The sequence below is a fragment of the Poecile atricapillus genome, chromosome 1, assembly GCF_030490865.1.
Source record: "Poecile atricapillus isolate bPoeAtr1 chromosome 1, bPoeAtr1.hap1, whole genome shotgun sequence".
NCBI classification, from domain to species: Eukaryota; Metazoa; Chordata; class Aves; order Passeriformes; family Paridae; genus Poecile; species Poecile atricapillus.
The window spans coordinates 96460679-96482591 of NC_081249.1; the positions used below are offsets into that span (position 1 = coordinate 96460679).

The following is a 21913-nucleotide window of genomic DNA, read 5'->3' on the forward strand; positions in this document are numbered from 1 at the left end:
ACTAGAAATTCATGTGTTCTGATTGCCAGATACAATTCAAGTAGATGCAAGTGTCTGTACCAGCTCTTTGTGTAAGCTCAATTTAATTGCATTTGTGCTGCAAAGAACAAATGTTTGGCAAATAGATATAAACTGATTTTTATTCTAGAATCTTGAGCCTGACAATTGCTGAACTAACCATGTTAGATGTCTAGCCAAGACATCTTTCTCAAGGAATTTTAACATTGAAATGTCAAAAACCAGTTTGAATTTAAACATTCAAGCAATTCTAATCTATCAATATATTTTAGAGCTTTTTTTTTTTTTTTTTTTTTTTTACCTTTAATATTATCCTGGAGTACCTTTTACTTTGCCACAAGTTATGATTCAAAGTTGTAGAAGTCAATAGAAATTACACATTACTCAGGAGCAGAGAAATGGGCCCTGCTTTCTGTGACCTCTTTCCCCACAGGCTTGTGAGCTTTATCCCCAGTTCCTTTGCTGGAGACCATCGCCTCCTGAGTGATAGAATGTTTGCAGTTAGCATCTTTAGTGCAATGAACAGATGTGTGTAATAACCACTTAATGTTTTGCTAGGTTTTGCAATGGAACAGGTATGGTTGCTGCTCCTGCTGACGATTAAAGTGCTTCCAGTGATTGCTCAGTTCAATGGATACAACTGTGATGCTAACCTCCATAGCAGGTTTCCTGGTAAGTATTTAATAGACTTTTTTTCTAATGGCTTCTTTATTGTCTTGGTTCAAAGCAGTGCTTATTTTTAAATACAGAGCTTTAAATCTGTCTAAAGCCTGGGGATAGGACTCCACATTAAGTGAGTGTTAACTGTTTTTGTGACAATGAACTTGCCTAATGCTGCACTTTACTTTCTTCTTAATTGCACAATGGGTCAAATTCAGCCTGGTAGCAAGGCAAGCAATTCCCCTCACACCAGTGGGGCTTGACCCGCTTTTGCCAGACCTCTAAACTGTCCAAGACATTCACCAGAGCTCATATTATTGTAAATGTTCTCTATAGATTTAATGCTCTCATGCTTCTAACTGGGTTTTCTTTCATGTCTGGGTTTTGTAGTTTTCTTTTCTTGCATAAGAGAATATAATTATATCCTTTTATTAAAATAATGAAATATGTATCTACATTAAGCAAAATTAACTTGATGACAAAGTTTTAGTGCCTCACTTCAACATTAAGTCCTTGGTTAGGGACAGGTGAAGCAATGGGATATTTCTATGGATGATATTTTTTCCTTCCTCTAAGAAGATGGGAATGAAGTCATTCTGGGGACATTGGATGTTCAGAGGTGTTAATACAAAGAGAAATAGAAATGAAATGTCGGTCTTAGTGGCATGGTATCAGGGTTTACTCAGGCAAAGGATCCTTTTAGTTTCTATTACATTTCTTATCCTTCCTGCTTCAGTTGTATCTTGGGCAGAATAACAATAATAAAAAGAAGGCTGTGAATACTGTCTCTCTCACATCTTGTTTTTCTGAGATAGCGATTGAATTGAGTAGTTCAGTAATGAACACTCAGCGTAGTATTACACTGTAATACCTTTCCTGTTGTTGCTTTCTGAATAATAAAAATTTTGATTTTTTTTTTTTTTCTTTCAGGAAGGGTCAGCTCTTTTGTTAAATTTAAGTCAGCAGAAGGCAGAAAGTCTGTTTATTGATTCCTGTGTTACTATCACACTGCTAGGTGCTTTGTTGACATAAGGACCGGCAGTGAGTTTGATTCTTTTCCACTTAATCAATATGAACATGAAGAACAGAGAAATAAGACATTCAAAGGAGACCAAATATATTGTTTCCATTCCTGAGAAAATCGCATATAATATATGTGTGTACGTGTGATATATATCACACATATATATATCCCTTCTAGTTAATAAATAAATATATATATATATTCCCCTTAGTATTAATTTTTACAGGCTTGCCTCTGAAGTGTGAGTAAATTTTGCCCCCCTTCTTCAGAGCTACCTTTTCAGTTTCTTATGTAATTCTGACTTTTTTTGGTCCCTGTTTTAGGTTCATTGAGAGGTTTGCAACAGATAGAGGGAAGTTTATGTTCTTCTGTGTTTTAAGATTTTTCTCTGGTCATTTTTTGCACCTGCTCTGTGCCAATGTTTATTTGAAATGTGATACCTGTGAATTGAATTCATCTCTTATTGAGGGTATTTAGGGGCCTCTTGCAGTTCTGCCTCATAAAAATGAGTCATATCAGATTCTGTGTCTGCCAAATCTCATTGTCTAGGGAGAAAATCTGTTTAGGTTACAAGTAAACAGATTTTTTTTTAAAAGTAAATTCTAATCACCCCTCAATGTCCATAGAAGCTGAGAGCAGAGTCCTGCTTTTCCTTGTTTGTCATCTAAGGCAGCAAAGATTCAAGGGCTAGAATTTAATCAACGGTCTTACTGTTTTGATTTTGAGAGCTAGGAAAACAGAATAATTCTGTTTGTCAGTTGTGCATCCGAGATGGAGGTAAAAGCCAGGAACCCCTTTTGCCCCAGATTTGACAGGTGCTATTTTCAATATGCAGAAGGGTCTGGTACATAATGGGCTGGGGCTAGTGGGGCTGAGAGGCTGCTGAAGATGGGTGAGAGATCCTCTGCTGGGAGAAGGGGCTCACTCTTCCTCTGCTGGCTTCCCCAGCACTTGGCTCAGGCTGTGGTTTTGGGGATGCTGCCTCAGGGCCCTTGGGGCTCAAATGTAAGGGGAGAGGTGAGAGAGAGGTCAAAAAGGAGAACGTTTTAAAACCAGTGTCTTCCAGGATGAGACTCACAGAACCTGGCTATGGATATGGCTATGGATAGATTTTCTTCCTGTTCCTTATTTGTTGCACGCAAGGGGTCTTTATTGCTGTCAGCTGGAAATCCAAGCATGGTGTGCAGATACTGGAGAATCCATTGGGTGTTGAAGTTGTCTCCTCTTTTTCTTTAAATGTTGATAAGAAGCAGAAGCTGTCTTCAATAAAGAGAACAAAGGAAACCTTCCTAGAGGAACCATGGAGCTCATCCATTTTTCATTTGTTTGTGCTTTTATCATCCATCTCTTAGGTGACTTCTTGCATAGGAATGGTGCTGCATAAATAGGATAACAATCAGCCAGAACTTTTGTTTCTGCACTTCACAGGTTAATTTTAGAGTGCAGGTATGCAATAGTCATCAGGAATAAAGGAAAAATAGCCCCATTTTTAGTAGACAGAAAATGAAGTGATTTTTTTGTACCAGAAACCAGATGTGTTCTAGAGATTACATAATTAGGTTAGATCTTGCCATTATTCAGAAGGCTTACATAGGGGGAAAAAAGCTTGATCTCTGCTTTGCAGTAAAGCATAGCTTTTAGAAGGCTACTGATACTTAGAGCCATAGCAGCCTGTCTCCAGTTGGGACATGCAGTTTTGATTCAGGGAGTTCTTGTCTTAAGTACATGTTGAGAACTTAGTAGGGACTGAGGAAATGTTGCAGCTTGTTCACTTACACTATACATTTTAATTCAATATCAGAGCAGTGATTTGATCAAAAATGAGGTTCATGAGGAGAAACTGGTTTTGAACTACACAGGTCTTTTCATTTCTCTTCTGATGGAATGACTTTTATCAATGGTGTTTTGTGGAAAACCCTTGTCCTCTGAAGGTTTTCTTGCTGCCTGCCCTGGGATGAGTTGTCAATATGTGGAGGGGTAACAGAGCAGAAGTGGGAGTGGAGCTCCCAGCATTTTCCCCCATGAGTCTCCCCATAATTCAAGATGGTCTCTGTTACTGTAGGATCTGTGTACTTCTTGAGCTTTACGCTCTTGCTTGAGAGACATCCCTGAGCACTGCTGGCTTGTATGTAGCTTGTGTGATTTGAGTCAGAAAGAAACCAAGTGGTCTGCCTGCATGGAAAGTCTGTGACAGAGAGGCCATTATAGTTAAGGCTTCATCAGCTGGGTGCCTTCAAATCATTGCTCCTCTGACTCAGAAAACCAGAAGCTTTTAATTCAGGAATGCAAATACATTTTTGTTGTTGTTGTTGTTGTTTGTTTCTTTTAACTTATATAGAAATAATACTTACCTTCCCAAATTGTCAAGAAGTGAGCTAGTTATTTAACATCCAAGAGGGCATGAGATCTGTTTGCAACTGGCCTCAGATAAATTTCTGAACAAAAAATGTTTTATTTCCAGAATGGACTCATTTGGAAGCAACATTTCCTCATGAAGTAGTGGACAGAAAAAGTTCTCTGGAAAGGTTGTTTATCCTGCTGTATCACACAAAAGTTGGTTTTGTATGGCATGGTCTCATTTCCCATGGTGTCAAATGATAATTTTGCAAGCAGTAATGGTAACTTAATTGGTAAAGTTATTATTCTGCTTTTTGAAAAGGCTTGACGTGAGTTATGAAATTAACTGAGCTACTTTGTTGCATCCTGCAATTCGTAACAATCTGTTTGTGCATCAGTCCAAGAAAGTGTAAATACACCCTTTGCCATTCCCCTTTTTGTACTGTCCCCTCTACCTTAGTACACTTACTAAATGGATCCAATAAATAGTCCTCCTGCTTAGGAGTTTTTGGAAAACCAAAGCATGCTGCTTCCTGATATTTGTGTGTTACATTAGTGGGATTATGATTGTGTACAAACCAGGAGAATTTAATGCCAAATCGCTTCAACTTCTGTCTTGCCTCCAGTACCTTTCTGCCCAAATTTACACCCAGTGAGTAACATTTATCATGGCATTAGCTCAGTACTGAGTTCGGCCTGTTATTTTCTGCCCTTGATTGTTTTGGCTTGAAAGCCACCATTAAAGCTGTCTAAATTAAACTGCTTGTGCTCCTGTACCATGGGGGAAGAACTAGTTCATTGTAATGGAAATTTCATTTCCTCTCTGCTGTGACTGTGCAGTGAAACAATTCATTTTAGCAGGCTTAATGGTACATTATTGACTGAAGTTGTTCTACAGTTTTTAATAGCCCTTAATCTTTAAGCAGATGTAATAAATTAGTTCTCTAAAGGAGTAATGTCTGTGTTTAACACAATGTAGTATATATTTTTGTAAAGCACTAGGGGGAAACACCAGAACAGCCCCCCAACCATCTACGGCAAAGGAGACCTTAAAGAAGAGCAATGTTAGAGCTTTAAAGCAAAACAATCTGTTGCTTATGCCTGTATCTGAACCTGATGCTTTTCCATTCAGTACCTAAAAGTCCTCAGAACTTTTGAATAAGAGGTCAAGTTGTCTGAAGACGTTTTTTTTGCTGTTCAAAAATAGATCGGTTTTAACAGCTGCTGCTTTCTAGGTCTTTTGTATTGTCATAATGCACAGAATGAAAGATTGCAAGATGCTTTGTAGTATTGATCATTGTCTTTCAAGAGCCAACTGATTTTTCATTAAAACTCAAGTTGATAGTTCTTAAAAAAAACCAACAAAAAACCCCAAAACCCAAGAAAACCAACTTTAGAGAGATCATAATAAATTACTTGGATATGCTGTTGATTGTAGTTCAAAGTCTGCACAGCCTGAGACTGTGATCTCATACAGAGTGGACTCCAGACAACTCAGAAAAATGTAGCCAGTTCCCATGCCAGAGTGGGCTGGGAGGCAGAGCTTGGCCTTCTCAATTTCTCAAAATTGCTGGAAATTTCTGTTCCAGAGTGAGCTGCTTAATCAGACTCCAAATATTTAACCACTTGCTGTTTTCTACTCTGTTGCAGTGTTTCATTATATACAATGAAACTACTAAAAGATTTGCTGCAGGATTAATGTATTTCTTGCTTGATTACACAATGTTGCTATAATAATTCTTGTTTTTTTCTATAGTGAAGTGATAGAGTCAAATCTGTTCTTCAGACTAATGCAATTCCTACCTTTAAATTCTAATATTTTGCTGCAACTGAAATCTAAAGTTATTTGATTGCAAGTCACAACTCTAGACTAACTGCTACAATAGTTGTATGGTGATTACTTCAAATCTTCTTACAGTGTCTTTCCCTGTATTTTTCTTGCAGCTGAGCGAGATATCAATGTTTTCTGTGGAGTACAGACAATTACTATGAAGATAAATTTTTGCACAGTTCTTTTTTCTGGCTATTCTGAGACAGATCTGGCACTGAATGGGAAACATGGGGATGCCCACTGCAGGGGCTTCATCAATAACAACACCTTTCCAGCAGTGGTCATTTTCATCATCAATCTGAGTACTTTGGAATCTTGTGGAAACACTTTAGTGGTAAGACCAAGTCAAAGTGAAATTATAGCATGGTTGTGTATACGTAGGATCAAGTGAATGCTCTTGACAGCATTCTATCTTGCATAGCTAATATTTACTTTGTCTTACCCAAATAGAAACATATTGCATCAAAAAAACCAGCAAAAACTGGTAACTTATAATCTTGATTACTGTTGAGAAAATATGGTGGGACACACATTTTTCCTCTGATTAGAAAGTATAAATTTAAGTATTTTTTCTGTGGAAGAATGAGATTTTTTCCAAGATGTTTCTAAAATTCTTGCTGACCATGGCTTAGATTTTTCAGAAGTGGAGAGTCCCACAGTTCGTGTGTATCACATTGAGTAATGTCAAAGTACCTATGAATAACTTAAAAAAAAAAGTTTAAAACTGTATTATTTTCAAAGGTTTCATTCTCTCTAGAATTCCTATTTTACTTAATGTCTGTCAGTTTTTATAACAACCCCCCGTTTTGTTGCTAATTATTTTGCTGAAATGTTTGATATGCTCTGTGACCTCTTGGCCTTAGGCTGAGTTTTTTTTTTTTTTAATTTCAACAAAATACCAGTTCAGCCAATTCAAGACTCCCTTTTCCAGCTGTAGCACCTCCATGACTTGCAGCAGAAGAACTTTCCAGGAAGCACCTTCTTCCTATTCCTGTGTAGTTGGTAAACTTCTAAACCCCCTGAACCTGCTCTTTGATCGTGATCGTAAGAGCTTGATGTTTAAAAAACAAAACAAAACGACTCCCCAGTCTGATAAGTCCAAATAATTGGAGCTCCCCATAGAGTCCCCCAGCAGGCTGCACTGAATACAAAGACAAAGTAGCAGCTGCTAAAAATATAACCAAAAATATTCCCCCCATCCTCTCTGTTTATTCATGCTGTGCCCCAAATGAAGACAAAAAAGGAGCAGGGAGCATTTCTTATCGTGATCCCCACACTGGAGTTTGACAGTCCCCTGAATTTCTTGGCAGTGTTTCACAGCAAATACTTTCAAGCTAATTTTCAATAAAAGTAAAGGAAAGACAACAGTTCAGGCAGAACTTGTGTAAAACCCAGGTATTTCTGTAATGCAGCAGACTCAGCTTTTTGCTTTATGGTGGTGGGGTGGTGAGGAAGTTAACAAAGCTGTAGTTGACTACTTTAGCCTGTACTGTTTAGGCAAAACTCAGATCCTGGGAAATTCTATTTTCAACATTTTTGTGCCATTTAGAAAATTACTAGGTATGCTATGGGCAAAATGCACGCCTGCTTCTGTCTTTTAGGAGTGTTTTTTGGTAGACAAAGAAGTCAAAATTCCTGCTGTGTGTCTACTGCTAATTACTGCAAAGTGCTACAACTCATGTGCACTTCAGGACAATTCTTCCATAATGAAATGGTTTTTTAAGAAATCATGTGTTTTAAAGCTACTGAGAACATTATTTTGCTAATACAGTTCTACAAAAAATGCTGCAGTAGAAGTCCAGTGCCATGTTAATTTGCCCTGTTGTGTATGTGCCTGCTGGGAAAGGAATTTGTGCTGCTTCTCAGCTGTTTTCAAACCACCCCCTTACTCAGATCAGTAGCTATGGATGGAGAGGGGCTGGGATGATACCAAGAGGGAAGAATCCCGCAGTTTTCCTGAGGGCTGTGTGCTCTTGCTGGCTCTGCACACTCTGTGAGCTGAGCAATACAGGATAGAACATGCCCACAGAAGTCGCATTAGTATTAACTTTGTATTGCTTTTCAGCTCTTTAATTTCTGACAGTTTAGAGTTTATAATTAAGATTTACAAATGTATAATAGAAACAAAGGCCCACACTCAAGGTTCAACTATTTGGCTTTGTCTGTTTATAAAGTACCTTATTTTTGATGTGTCCAAACCAAAGCTCAACAGTGAGAGAATACTGTTTCTGTGAACGAAATTGCTTGTGTATTGACTTTTTTATTGGATAAGGAATCTTATTGTAAGGTAATATTTTTTAACTGTAACAGAAAAGCTGCTTTAGTTTTTCCCAGTAAGTTGCATGAATTCATTGGGAATGTACAAAAAAAAGTACCTACCGAAAAATATGTTTCCAAGACTCATAATTCTTTTCAAATGTTGCTCAAGTCTGTTCTAAGAACAGAGGTATAGCTTGTGATTTTTATGCTCATGATTCCAGGGAGGTGAAAAACAGAACACAGGGAAGATGTTATTAAACTAAATTAATCTTTGAAGGTTTTAGTGAAGATATTTCAGGATAAATTATGGGCTTAAGTTGTTTTGTCCCACAGTTAACTTCAGCTAATAGTAGTTTTCTGTCTTCCTCAATAGGTATCCTCATCTCGAGGTATCAATGCTTATGGAAATACCTCAGTGGTGCAGATAGGAAATGTTTCAGGGTACATTGATACACCTGACCCACCAACAATCATCAGCTACTTGCCTGGGCTTCTGTACAAATTTAGCTGTAGCTACCCGCTGGAGTACTTGGTTAACAATACCCAGCTTGCCTCGTAAGTGTGCTTTTCCATTGCTATGTGTTTCATCCCCACATTTGTGTAAGCATGTATATACACATGCCATAACAGCATTGTCCATGTAGCAATTTTTGGATGTTTAAGAGTAAAGGGAAAGGGAAAAAAACACCAAAAGAAAAAGTGTTGCAAGGAAAAAGCAATAATTGTAGCATCATAATATGAAATAATATATTTTATGAAGAGACCCTTAGACAATGTAAAACTTCCCTTAAAATTCAGATGTCCTTCTGAAAAATTATAGCATTAAAAAACAAAAAAAAGATCTTCATGGAATAATTTGTAAGCTTGTAAATACAGAATGCAGGAGAAAATATTTCCATGAGTAAATGTTGTACATTATGTAAAGTGAGTTCTTTTTTGTCACTTTGCTTCTCTGCTAATTATTCTTCTGATTCGAGTTTCCAGCAGCATCCATTATTTTCTGCATAGTTAAGACTGTCAGTATTTCCACTATAAATCCCTGTTTCTGAAGTTTATAACCCAAATGCATAAATTAACTCCTTGTGATATGACTCATTGAGTTTTTTAATGATAAAGCCCAGTGAAGTATGCAAAAACAAAAATAAGGTATCTTTCTTCATGATGGTTTTTGGTTTCTGGTTCTGTTGTAGGTCATCAGCTGCTATTTCTGTAAGAGAGAACAATGGTACATTTATCAGCACTTTGAATTTGTTGCTTTATAATGTGAGTATAAACCACAGTATGACCTGGACTAAATTAATCTCTGTGCTATGTGGGTACAAACTGTTTTAGCAGACCAAAGTATAGATCCCTCTTCACAGTTTGCTGTTTCCTTCCCACTCCTCCCATGAGCCAAGCCTTTCTTCCAGGCATCTTTCATCTCTGAATTCCTTTTTCCTTTTTGTTTGCATGTACCTGCTGTCTTGTATTTATATAGCTGGTCTTTGAGGAGAGACACAGTCTTTTTGTCCTGTATACAGTTCCTCAATTTACAGCTTTGGCTTTCAGTTGGTAGTGCCATGTGACTAATCAATTGTAGCCATAACAATCATACTGTAGAGTGCATATTTTGTTTGCATTTATTATGTTTCTGTGTGTGTATAGGTGCTTTGTGCTTTAACAGAGAGTACTCTGTAGTATTCTGCAAAATTATTCCATACCTATTCCCATAGCAATGAACTGTAGCACTTTGGCTGGGCTATTTTTATGCTCAAGCCTCATCAGAGTGTTTTGATCATCTGTGATTGTTGTGAAGGCTGTATCGGTTCCAGATCTATAGCCTGGTGCATATGTTGCCTTACGGCGTGGACTTCACAGATGTTAAGGGTTAATAATTATAACAGTTTTCATCCAATGAAAACTGTTCGTCCTTATGTTTTAGGTGATTTGAATATGCATTATTTTAAAAGATTTTACCATGTAAAATGGGTTGGTGACACTAAAACATGAAAAATGCAAGGACCTTTACTTAACATTAATCCCTGAAATTATATTTTGTGTTGATTAAAATTTTCACTCATACATTTTAAATACCTGATTTAAATATCAATTTTTCAATCTATCAAGCATCATTTTTGTAAATTATGAATCCGATTTTTTTTTGCATTATTATTCATGCCATCGTGTTGCTGAGTTATAATTCATGCAACTGATTTAAAAGTCAATGCTTTATGCTTTGAACATAATGAGCTATAAATATTGCAACAGGACATCTTTCAATGGCATGCTCTAAAAAAATCATGTTTGTTTGAAAGAGCAGAGCTCCAAATAACAACCTATAATCTGTTAAAATGATGATTATAGTTCTCTCATTTTTAAATAACCCTGTAATCAGAAAGATGGGGCAGAATGAGGATAGGCAAATTTCTTAGTCAGGCCAAGCATTGACCACTGTGTGTTGACTGCCAATTCAGCAGTCAGGAATAAATGCTATTGATGCTCCTATTGAGTACATTTTTACCTCAGATATCCCATGCCAAAATGTGCTTTCATCCTGCCCACCCCTTTAAGCTTGCAAGTTGACCATGAACAGTGGTGTCTTTTCAGCCTGATAGCAGTGACATTACTCGCCCTAGTGAGTAGCACCATCATGAATAATACTGATAAGGCTGGCAGATTCCAGTGGTGGACGTGCCCTGCTTCACTTCCCAGGGCAGGATAAATACATGGACAGCTTGTGCACTGCCTGCTTTTTCCCCTGCTGGGAGTGGCTCTTGTCATGTGGGCCCTCTTGATCTCTGTTAGCAGTCCTGGTTTTGGGAGGGGCCTCAAGGCTCATGTCCAGCCTTGCTGTTAGTGAGGGGATGTGTACAGATGTGCTTCTTGACTGCAAGTGGCTGTCCTCTCCTAATTCAGCTGTAGTGTTATTTCTTAACACTGACTCTTCATCTTCTTAACTTACCTGTGTCTTCTGTCATAAAATGTTGCTTAGATTTACTTTGTGATGTTTGTACATGCCATTGTTAGGAAAGATAAGAAGAGCTGTTATGATAGACTCAGGGTATAATAGCAAAATGTTTAATGGGCTTTCACAGAGCCCAAGCAGCTATGTGCTTTTATGCCTTTTTGCAAATGTCTGCCCAAATGAATAAAAACTACTCTTAAAGAATAAAAGAGCAACTATGGAGTGTAATAATGAGGGTTTTGCACTTCTTAATGAGTTGCAAAATGTGGCAGAGCTAAGTATTATAGAAATGTATAATTAATTTGAAAGAAGGCAAACCTACCTGAAGGCCTCTGATACTGCATAGATTAGATATTGGGAAGTGCAATTTGGCATTGTTACCTTTGGAAAAAAAATCACTTGGTCTCTGGTGCAAACCTTCTTGTTGCTGTCACCTGCTACCTGCCATGGTCTCGTTTGCCACAGTGAACCTGGTTGAAATCCTATTTACCAGGGTTTTTTTTTCCATATGTATTGAGTGTTTTGACCTTTCACAGGAGGCCTCAACATGGTGAGTCACTGTGCTATCTGCATTAGCAATGTTTTTGACACAGGTGACTTTACCAGACAGTGCATTTTGATATTCTCAATTAATATCTCTCACACAGGGCTGTTTCATGGCTTTGTTGCTAAAGTGAGCTTAATGGTTTAGATTTTGAACAAAAAGCCCCAGTAAAACAGCTATATTTAAGTAGTAGTATATGGGGAATTCCTAACTTTTATGTTGAGTACAGCTTTTTTGAAACAACTCTTTTGAAATACTAGAATTTAAATGAAAATGTTTGTTACTTTTAGTTTTCAACAAGGCAGCTTCCACAGAAACTACACTTTGTATAACAGAATGTCTTTGTCCTCCAAGACAATAGCTTAAAATATATAACATCTCATGGCATTGCTACCTCCACTAATTCAAATAACCTCAACAACGTTTCCTGGGAAGGAGTGCAGTGTGACAACCCAGTGAAGCTCCTCTGTTAGAAAACCAGAGTAGCTCCTATGCTTGCCTGTAAGCTCTGGGAGACTTACTGAAGTGTCAGTGGATGGTATGATTTCTTTAATCACTGATCCAACCACCTTATTAAATCATAATATTCTCCCAAATTGTTGCATGGGGCAAAGCCAGTCTTTAAAGACAAACTTGTAGGCAATTTCTCTGGCACTGCTTTTTGCTTCTTCCCTTACACAGGACAAAGTAAGCAATTGTTCTGCACAGAAGGGTCAGAAAAATTGCTGAGAGCTCAGTCTGGATGCAGATGGGTTGTTAGAGTGGAATTTCTGTTACAACTGAGGAAATGTTTGTTTTACAGGATTCAACCTACAGCCAGCAACTCCTTATTCCAAGTACAGGTTTACCTTTGAAAACCAAAATATATGCAGCTGTAAGAGCAACCAATCTTGATGGCAGGTACCATAAAGGGTGTTATTTCTTGTCTTGCTTGCTTTTCAGCTCTTGTTACTTATCTGATTTAGAAGCATCTGTCTTACGGCTTTTTGTATTTCAAAATAATAGTTGGTGTTCAATAATCACTGCTCTCAGCTGGAGGGTGTCAGGCCCTTGGCAGTGAATGCATATCTTGCTGCAGTTCTCATTATGGAAGTTTTCCTGAATTATACTTTAAATCCTAGATTGCTTTTATTTAGGAAAAGGCCTCTGTTGGACCAAGTGAGAAACTCCAGGGCTTTTAAAAGTGGGCTGGTTTTGATTTCTAGTCCTGTGGGGCCATGATTTCTGAGAAGAGGTGTTCAATGTGCGTTGGTGTGGTGGTTGATTTAAATGAAACCAAATGATTTGATTTATAAAACTCTGCTGCTATGTTGTACCATTTAATTTTCTAAGTTGTTGAAGGAACAGGACAATCTGTATGTGACCTGTTTAACACAGTAACTCACTTTCACTGGTACAGCCTGCATTACCTGTTTGTATGCTTTTTTGTACTGTCCTTTCATCTCACCTCGCTCACACCCCCCTATGCCTGCCAGTTCCCCTCATCTGTGCCTTTACTCCCTGTGCAGGTGGAATGTTTTGATGGACTACTGTTACACCACACCATCTGGCAATCCTAGTGATGATCTTCGATATGATCTTTTCTTCAGGTAGGTGCTGTGCAAACCCAGTGTTTTTTTTTGGTCCTCCTTAAAAAAATTAAATTACAGATCTCTTCAATAGTGGTGTCTTAAACTGCCTGGGAAGTTTAAGCATTATTAGTAGGCAGGACCAAGGACTGGACTTATAGATAACATGTCAGAACTTCTTTGTGTGTGAACATAAATATAAAAGGTGACAAGTCATAAGAATTATGAAGGTAGAAAACCATATATACAAATATATGTATATCCAAAGTAGCTCTACTAGAGATAACATAAATGCTGCAAGTGAATGACTAACCTGGCCTCTATTTTATCAAAGGTGAATGTGGTGCATGACAGTGATTTAAAACATCAGAGACTTCAGTTCAGGAAGGTAGTTAAGCAAATGATTAAATATAAATAGATGCTCCTACTTCTACTCCCAGTAATAACATTTATTTGAATTGGAACTTTGAAAAACATCTTGGCAGTATCTCAGATTAAATTTTAGCCGTGACACCTATTGGAGAGGTACTGTCTTCATTTGGAGTTACCTGTCTATACTGGTTAGCATACCTGATTGCTTTTTGCTTCAGGTCTCAAGTTTCTTTGAGCACTGGATTTAAATGGTACCTTGGTTACAGCTGTGGTGCTGCAAAACAAAACAGTGTTTCTGTAAGAATGTGCTTTAGCACTGGAAGCTGCAGCCTGACAGGCAGATTGTGTCTGCAGATACTTGCACCCTGTTCTTTTCCAAGGAGCTAAAGTGCTGAACTTGCTGCTTAAGCTATCTTTTTCTCAGCTAAGACCTTCAAAATACTAACAGAGCTGTTCATCCCAGTTTCACTCTTCTCTACAAAAACTAGCTGTGACAAGGATCCGCAGACAACCATAATTGAAAACGGCAAGAGTCAAATGGGCCGGTTTTCCTTTGAGGTGTTTCGCTTTGTGAAGCACAAGAACCAGAAGATGTCCACGGTCTTCCTTCACTGTGTGACGAAGCTGTGCAGAGCAGATGACTGTCCCTTTCTTGTGCCAGTAAGTTGAAATTATCTGGATATAAAATAGGTGCACTGGAGTTCTGCATACAAGTGTTACGGAAGTTTGGATGGCACAGAATGAAAGCAACTTGTGCAGACTGAAGTAAGAATGCTTTTTGTGTCTGAAGGAATGTGAAACATCTAGTGAAGAATATGGAAATGAATAGTGTCATCTGGAAGTAAAATAATACTAGACCTGCAAAACACAGGCTATTGAATATATGAGGAATGACCTCTTTGCTTTTTGGTCCTTAATTTTTAAAAGTAGCAACTCTGAGATGGCTTTTGAGTTGATATTCATCATAATATCCATCCAGTAAGGTATCCATCATCACAGTGGATGAAGAGAAATATCTTAGAATATAATTTATGGAAAAGTTAAAGCTATAGGAAGTGCTGTTATACTGACAAGGAAAATTTATGAAAGTTTCTCATAGTGAAAAAAAATATCATGCCCCTTAGAGTTTATCATCTGAAAACTGCTCTTTTATTGAAGTTCATGGGGTTACATCTATTTAACTAATTTTAGGAGTATCAGGAACAACAAATATATTTTGGAAATGGAAACATTTAAATAAACATATAAACACAAAGTTCTGTGATGACTTCAGAGCACAGCATTGTTTCCTACTGAATGACTTCCCATTTGGAAATCTGAAGTGTGGTCAGTTCAGTATACCCGTGGAATTTTTTTGTTATTTTGTATTTTTATGTTACCCATTAGCGTAATTTGGTTTGAAATCAATTTGTGTTCTGAGGTTTCTGAAGTTCTTTCCCAAGATGCTGAAACTAAGGAAATGCTCTTGTTTGAACCATGCTTGAGTACCCTAGATTAAGGTAGATGGTAGGGTACAAATGTTAAAGGTGGATTCCAGATGGGAATGCTGAGGGTTGTTTTAGTGTGCCACTGCTATTTAGAACTCCATGGAAAATGTGCAAACTCTCACTCAAGAAGCTTGCTGGAACAGGGATTGTCAAGCAAAACAGATTTGTTGGGGAAAACTGTCTGTAAACATAGCTTTAGGAAATTAACTACTGAAAGTTTAATATACTATGAGATGGATCTTGTACACAACAGCGATGTAGTTTTGTAAACAAAGTGAGGCAAAATAAAATGGGAAGCCAGGAATTTATAAGATACACTTCTCGGCAATATTGCAGATGTTTTTATTTCTTAGTAATTTAATGCATACTAAGAAATAAAATCAAAGTTGTAGTATTGCTTACCAAAGAGTTCATATTACATCAGGAAGCACAAAAAGGGCACAATTCTTAATCTGTGATTGTTTTGACTGACCTCTCAGATCTGCAGTAACAGAGAAAGAAGAGACACTGGTGGAAGGACAACCTGGCGCCCTCAGAGCACCTCTGGCAATGCTGTAATCTCTGCTGGCCCCATCATTACCAGGAGTGGTAAGAATAAACAATCTTTCTCTATGGACTGCAGGAATTTCAGAAACCTGGGGAAATGTTTTGCAGTTTAATGTAAATTTGCAGTGATGTAAAGGGTAAATTCTCTGTGAGTTTGCTGAGTATTATTTTTACTACTGCTGATTATTTTTTACTACATTTTTTACTACTTTGGTAGAAATTTTGAGCTAGTATTTTTGTTTTGCTCTCACATGCTTCCTCCTCCAATAAAATCACTGTGGGATACTGTTATACATATAAAGCCATTATAAAAGTCCAGACTCAGTAGGGTGACTTCTTTTTTTGTCAGATTTCACAGGAGATAATAGAATTTAAGGTACTGTGCTCAATGTTGCAATTTAATTTGGATGGATAATGAATATTCACTGTCACTTTCTATTTACCATTTCTTCCAGCTTCCCTCTGGGTTTTTTATCTACATATGGCTTAAAATTAATGCACACTATTCTTAGATTCAGCTATAAGAAAGAAATGGGACAAAACCATTGTAAATTTTAAACAGTGGGCCAAAATCCACTGCTTTAAATTGAGGGTGAAATGCCATGATTTTCATTTTTATTGCCAATTGTTTTACGGAAAAAAAAACCCAAAAGGCAGCTCTAAATGTAACCTGCAGTGTCTGAAAAAAAAAATAAAAAATGGATGTGATTGCTGTTTAAGTTTTACAAATTACATATTTATAAGTAGTTGAAGTTAAGCAACTGATTTCAGCAGTCTTAGGTTTAGGATGCTGAGAGCAGGACTGAACCTGGTCTAGGAAAACTAATTTAAAACTCGAGAATAAAATCTTTCTTTAAATGCCAACTGGTTGTACCTGCATACAAAGAGAGCAACTGACCCTGCAGAGTGGGGAACCACCTAACAAGAGACCATTTCTAGAACAAATAGGCTCCTTTATGAGGAGCATTTCTGCAATAAAAATGAGCGATTTTTTTTGCATTATACCTGGTCCCATTTGAGTTGCTGCCATCTGATTAGCCAAGAAAAAGTGAGAAGAACTAACTTCAAAGTTGCATACATGAGTACATGTGGGAAACGAAAGACGGATTTGCTCAGCCAAGCAAGCATGCTGGAGTAATGCTGCCTCAGGCAAGGAATGGAAACTTGATACAGCTTCTTATAGGAGCAGACCCTGCTAGGTAATATAGCTCATGATTCAAGTGCTGTGAATGCTGTTCTTACAATTAAAAAAAACAAAAAAAAAGAAAGATACTTATCAATTACCTTTAAACACTGCATAGCTTCGAGCAAAGAGATCTGATGGATGTTTAACAGCCCCAAAGAAAGGATAAACAATTTTATAATTTCATGACAACTGTTGAAGTTGTTTAAATGAAATCATGAATAAGGCTGAAAAAAGGAAACCAATTTTTTAGGTGCATTCTAAAAGTGTGTGGGTAAAGCTTTTTTGGTTTCTCCGTCTTCATAGTTTCATAGTGCTTTTGGAGCATTCTACTCATGCTGACAGAAGGATGGTTTAATGGGAAGTACTTGAAAAAAATGGGATTACGTTCTAAGCTCTGACACAAATTTAATGAGTGGCATTGGGCAAGTCCCTCAATCTGACTTGCATTTTCCTTTTTCTTCTGAATCAGAAAGAGGGAATTAGTCCTGCTGTCAATTCCCATTGTGAAAATAAGCTCATGTGAACTAGGAGGTTTATGAATACTATCATTAACAAACTAAAAGGGGGAATATCATGAGAGAACTTGACCAAAACTATCTGGATGATGGATAAATTTGGATAATTTTGGTTAACTTTTAAAAATTTAGGTAAATTTTGGAAAAGGAATGCACTCAATCAGTCCAAACCACTGGCTTGCATTGATGTGATGATGCATGGAGGTGCTTTACACTGTTTTCAAGGCCAACTCTGGTCTAGCTTTAGCACAGATACATTTGTCCAGAGCTCATCAAACCTGCTGCACCTTTCTAACCACAGTCCCTATGCCAGTAGGAGGACTGTGCAGATGTGCAGCCCCTCACTTCCCTCATTTAGGGTGGAGCTGTAGCTCTCCTGGGCTGGCCTGTGCTCACCAGTACCTGGAGAGGCTCCTCAAGGTAGCCAGGTCCCCCATGAGCTGTCACCAGCTGTTCTGGCAGTGGAGCTGCTGATGCAGCTGCCTTGGTAGGAAGTGAATAGTGCTGCTGCAAAACAGTGATGGTCCTTCTCCTGTGTGTTTCTGAACTCATGTTTCTAACATTTGGCTCTTTTCAGAGAAAGGTTATTCTTTTCTGTTATTCTAAAATAAGTCATTAAGGGAGACATACACAGGAGAAAATGTTTTAGTCTCTGTATGGAAACAAAGAGGGTACCTACTTGTGAAGTTAAAATTATGTAGCTTTTGATAGATGTCTCACTTTAGCTTGGGAGACAGCTGCTCAAAACAAATGTATACGTGAACTGTGCTTATGGATTGCACAAAAGAACCCCAAAACAGTGTCAAGAAATGCAATTCTGAAATTGACACTGGTAAGTAAAAACTGAAGGCAAAATACAAATGTTACCCTGAGTATAAAACCACTATGTAACTGCCAAGAAGAAAATGAGCATGGTGAAAAGAGTTTTTTTGTAATAATTTATAGTCACTGACATATTGTTTTTTGCATAACTCAAGTTTTTTACTATAGAGTTATAATATGATTAATGAATGGACTTACACATAACTTTGTGCTTATGCTTGTGCTCTCACTGAGGGAGAAAATGGAACTGACCATCTTTTCAATTAAGAGATTCCTGATTTAAGGTGGTGGGTTTGTTCTTCTACAAGACATTAAAAATATTAATTACTATTTTAATATCTCCTGATATTAAAAATGAAGCAATGACATGCAATAAATGTTATTGTCCATATTTTAACAGAGATGCTAAAAGCTGCTAGTCAATGTTGCAAGTAGAGCTGATGTATTTTTAAAATAAAGCTACAAATATTAGCTTTTGTGTTGCATGAGGGGAGGAGGTTGGCAGATGTATTTTAAAAGTATAACACATGCCATTTTTATTTTTATATAGATGAGACACCAACCAACAATTCAGAGCTTGGTAAGTTAATCAGAATTCCAAGAAACATAATAGAGGGTTTATGAGAAAATCAGAGCTGAGGATGAACCATTTTGCTTAATATTTATGCACTGGGATTTTTTATTTTTCCTATTTTTTTTCCTTTTTGTATTTTTTTGTTGTTTAAATGAGTCAATACCAACATGTGTTGAAAAGAAAACAATCGGTGAGTATGGAACTCTCAGTTTAATATGTGCACCCAGTACCATCTGCATTGAAACTTTTAATTCCTGTGATGAAATCAAAATGAAGATCTGATGCTACAGCATATGAGGGTGAAGGGTACATTATAGCCACCAGATGCAAAACCAGACTTAAGCAGTAAAATTTTCCCACGCCACACAGGAGTAGAGCAGGAAAATTGTTATTATGATGTGGTCTAGCATGGTTCACATCTCAAAGCCAGAAGGTCAGAGCTTCAGCTCCTGTTCTTCCAGCATTTAACCACACAAAGAGCCTGTGGAGAAACTTCAACTTGTGCCCTGCTAGGGCAGTGAAGGAAACAGGCTGCTGGAGAGATCAGCTCTTAAGTATTAGGGTGCTTTTCCTTTGAGCCCTTGGAACACTTGTTTCAGCCTCTTACTGTTCTCTGCTGGTAACTAGGAGTGGCTGATAGCTAAGAAAGGATGATCAGGTGGTACATTGGGCCATTCCACCTTGCATTTCTTCATAACAGGACTGAGTGGAACAAGGAATCCATCCTGCCCTCTGAACTCTAACACTATTTGTTCCTTTCTTTACTCAATTTAGAACATATGAAAGCAGCTGCTGTTCTTGTCTGTCATGGACAGTTCTGTCTGTAATTAATTGCTCCCTGGTGTGCTCCTACCGATGGATATAATTAAATTAATAAAAAAACCAAATTCTTTATTTGCTGCACACAGTTTGCTGTGTTAATGGCTGCTACCTTTCCTTCCCAACCAACAAAAGCAGCAGCTTCTCCATCCCAGCACAGCAGCCTTTCCTTTGCCTGTTGCTGTCCCTGTGGAGAGCACAGAGGTAGAGAGAGTCAGGGTTACTGATGTAGGTGTCAGAAAGCAGCACAGTGTTGGGAAGGGCAGGGTGACCAGATCAACAGTGCTGATTTCCCTTCAGCTTGGGTGAGGAGGATGGGATTAATGGTGTTGAGGGCAGGTGGCTGCTTCTGGGAGGAGAAGTCTGGTTTCTCACATGGAAACTGTGTTGTCATTTCACCTCACTCACCACCACTGGTAAATGCTTGTTGGTGCTCAAATTATTTTTTCCCCTCCTGCTAGAAAATACCGTACCAGCTGTGGATGTATGTGGCCCATTATCTCAGAACTGGTCTATGAACAGCTTTCTGAACTTTAATAATTAGTCACCTTTTCTACCTGAGAATTGATAAACATATTAAGAAGCCCTATCTGAAGGTGTACAACAGACTTGCAGAATGTCTGCTATCCTGTGCCAGACATGTCTGCTGATTTACATAAACTTTGAATTGAAATGTAGATAGTGATAGTGGGGAAGAAATCCTTTCATTGGCTTGATTAGGCCACAAATCCTTACACATCTACCTTGACAGTCCTTGGATAAATCCTTGAATAATGATAGTCTTGCCTTGTGTAACACAGGTCAAGGTTGGTCACTAGCAGATGAGGGATAATGTCTTAGGAGGCACACGTCTTTATCCCCCAGCATGACTGAAATTGAAAGATTAAATAACTGTTTTCAAAATGTACTTAGATAAGCTTTATCCAAGTAGACAGCTGCTCATTCTGAGGTACAGTTTTAGTTCCTTCATTGCAATGATGCAGTATGTTGGGTGTTGGAAGGGGAAGGCAGAAGTGTTTGGAGCTCGTGAGAGATAAAACCAGATCTTACCTGAGAATTTTTCTTCTTGCAGCTCACCCAAACGGACCTCCTTTCCAGATGAACACAGTCACCAGTGCGCTGATTTCAGGCATTGTGGTCCTAGGAATTTCGAGCATTTTCTTTTTTGTATGTTCTCTAACCCTTCTGCACAGAAACTGGCCCAACAGCTCAGTCCTGAGTGGCATCCGGAACCCAGTTTTCAACTGAAAGTGATGATTTGTTTGCACTTTGTGTTTGGGGTTGCCTTTCTCGTCTGTGAAATATGATTCCATTAAAAAGTAATATTAAGGCAACACTCCAGTGGTATCCAGCTTCTGTTCCAGCTATTCTATATTTGTAGGTTTGCTAGATGATATTGTGTAGGTAAGCAGCAGTGATGTTGGTAACGAGCCTAGAAAATGTTGAGAATCTCAATTGTGTTTACTATCAGACTGCATGACGTTTGCCCATGAATGTGCTGACAATAGAGCTCATGTCTTCATCTGCTCAGTAAGGTCTAAAAGCTGAAGAGGCTGCAGATGAGAACCTTTCCAAACATGCCACTTTAATTCAAAGGCTGACATATTCAGAAAAATTCATAGCTTCATAAACACCTAGTAAAATGAGGATAACTTCTGTTTTGTTATTTCATTTTTCACAAAAACAAGTGTGTCTCAGGAGGAATTTGCTTTCAGCTGTCTTGGCTAAAAATAACCTAAGAAAGCCTTGGAACAAGTGAGTTTTACTTACTTGTAATTTGGAAGTATTTTCTTAAATATGTCTTCCATTGGCTTGTGGAGATCTCATGTATCAAGTATTGCCCAAACTTTCCTCACAGAAAATTATTTTTGGAGCACAATTTGGCAACTGACTAAAACTCTCACTAATATACTAATTGTTAAGAGAAAGTTTTGCCTCGTGAGTTTTTCAGTTCTCAGACAAAACTTCCATTTCCACATGAGGAGTCATCAATCATTGCTTATTTCTTTAGCAGATTTTTTGCATGAGTTAGACTTGTTCACTGCATGGATGAGGGGAAGAGGGCAACTAGAAGGGTAACAGGCTACAGGCAGTATTGTACTGTTGCCTCTAGTTAATCTGATGAACATCAACTTACCTGAAGCGAGTGTGAGTGACAGGTGCCCCCAAACAGGAGCACAAGGCAGTGGTTTAGCTGTATAGAGTAGACAAAAATGCTGGTACTAGAGAGGCCACCATAGACACAACATATTAAGCTGGACTGGATAGACAGTTGGGATTTTGGTCACACATACAGCAGTTAAATTTCATTTTTCATGTACTGTACATATTGGCCTAGAAACACCTCATTGATATTTATCATCATCCTGTGTTAACCGTGTCTGTGTCTTCACTGATGTGACAGAAC

At 38.0% G+C, this 21913-nt stretch overlaps 1 protein-coding gene across 1 annotated transcript; it reads left to right on the forward strand.

Annotated features, from left to right (window-relative positions):
• Window positions 1-584: 584 nt before the first annotated feature.
• On the forward strand, window positions 585-20754 carry ZPLD1 (zona pellucida like domain containing 1). Its single transcript, XM_058860780.1, has 10 exons — window positions 585-690; window positions 5984-6204; window positions 8503-8684; window positions 9320-9392; window positions 12420-12517; window positions 13126-13206; window positions 14046-14217; window positions 15524-15632; window positions 18664-18693; window positions 20579-20754. The coding sequence occupies exons 1-10, from the start codon at window positions 585-587 to the stop codon at window positions 20752-20754; spliced, it is 1248 nt and encodes a 415-aa protein (XP_058716763.1).
• Window positions 20755-21913: the final 1159 nt, after the last annotated feature.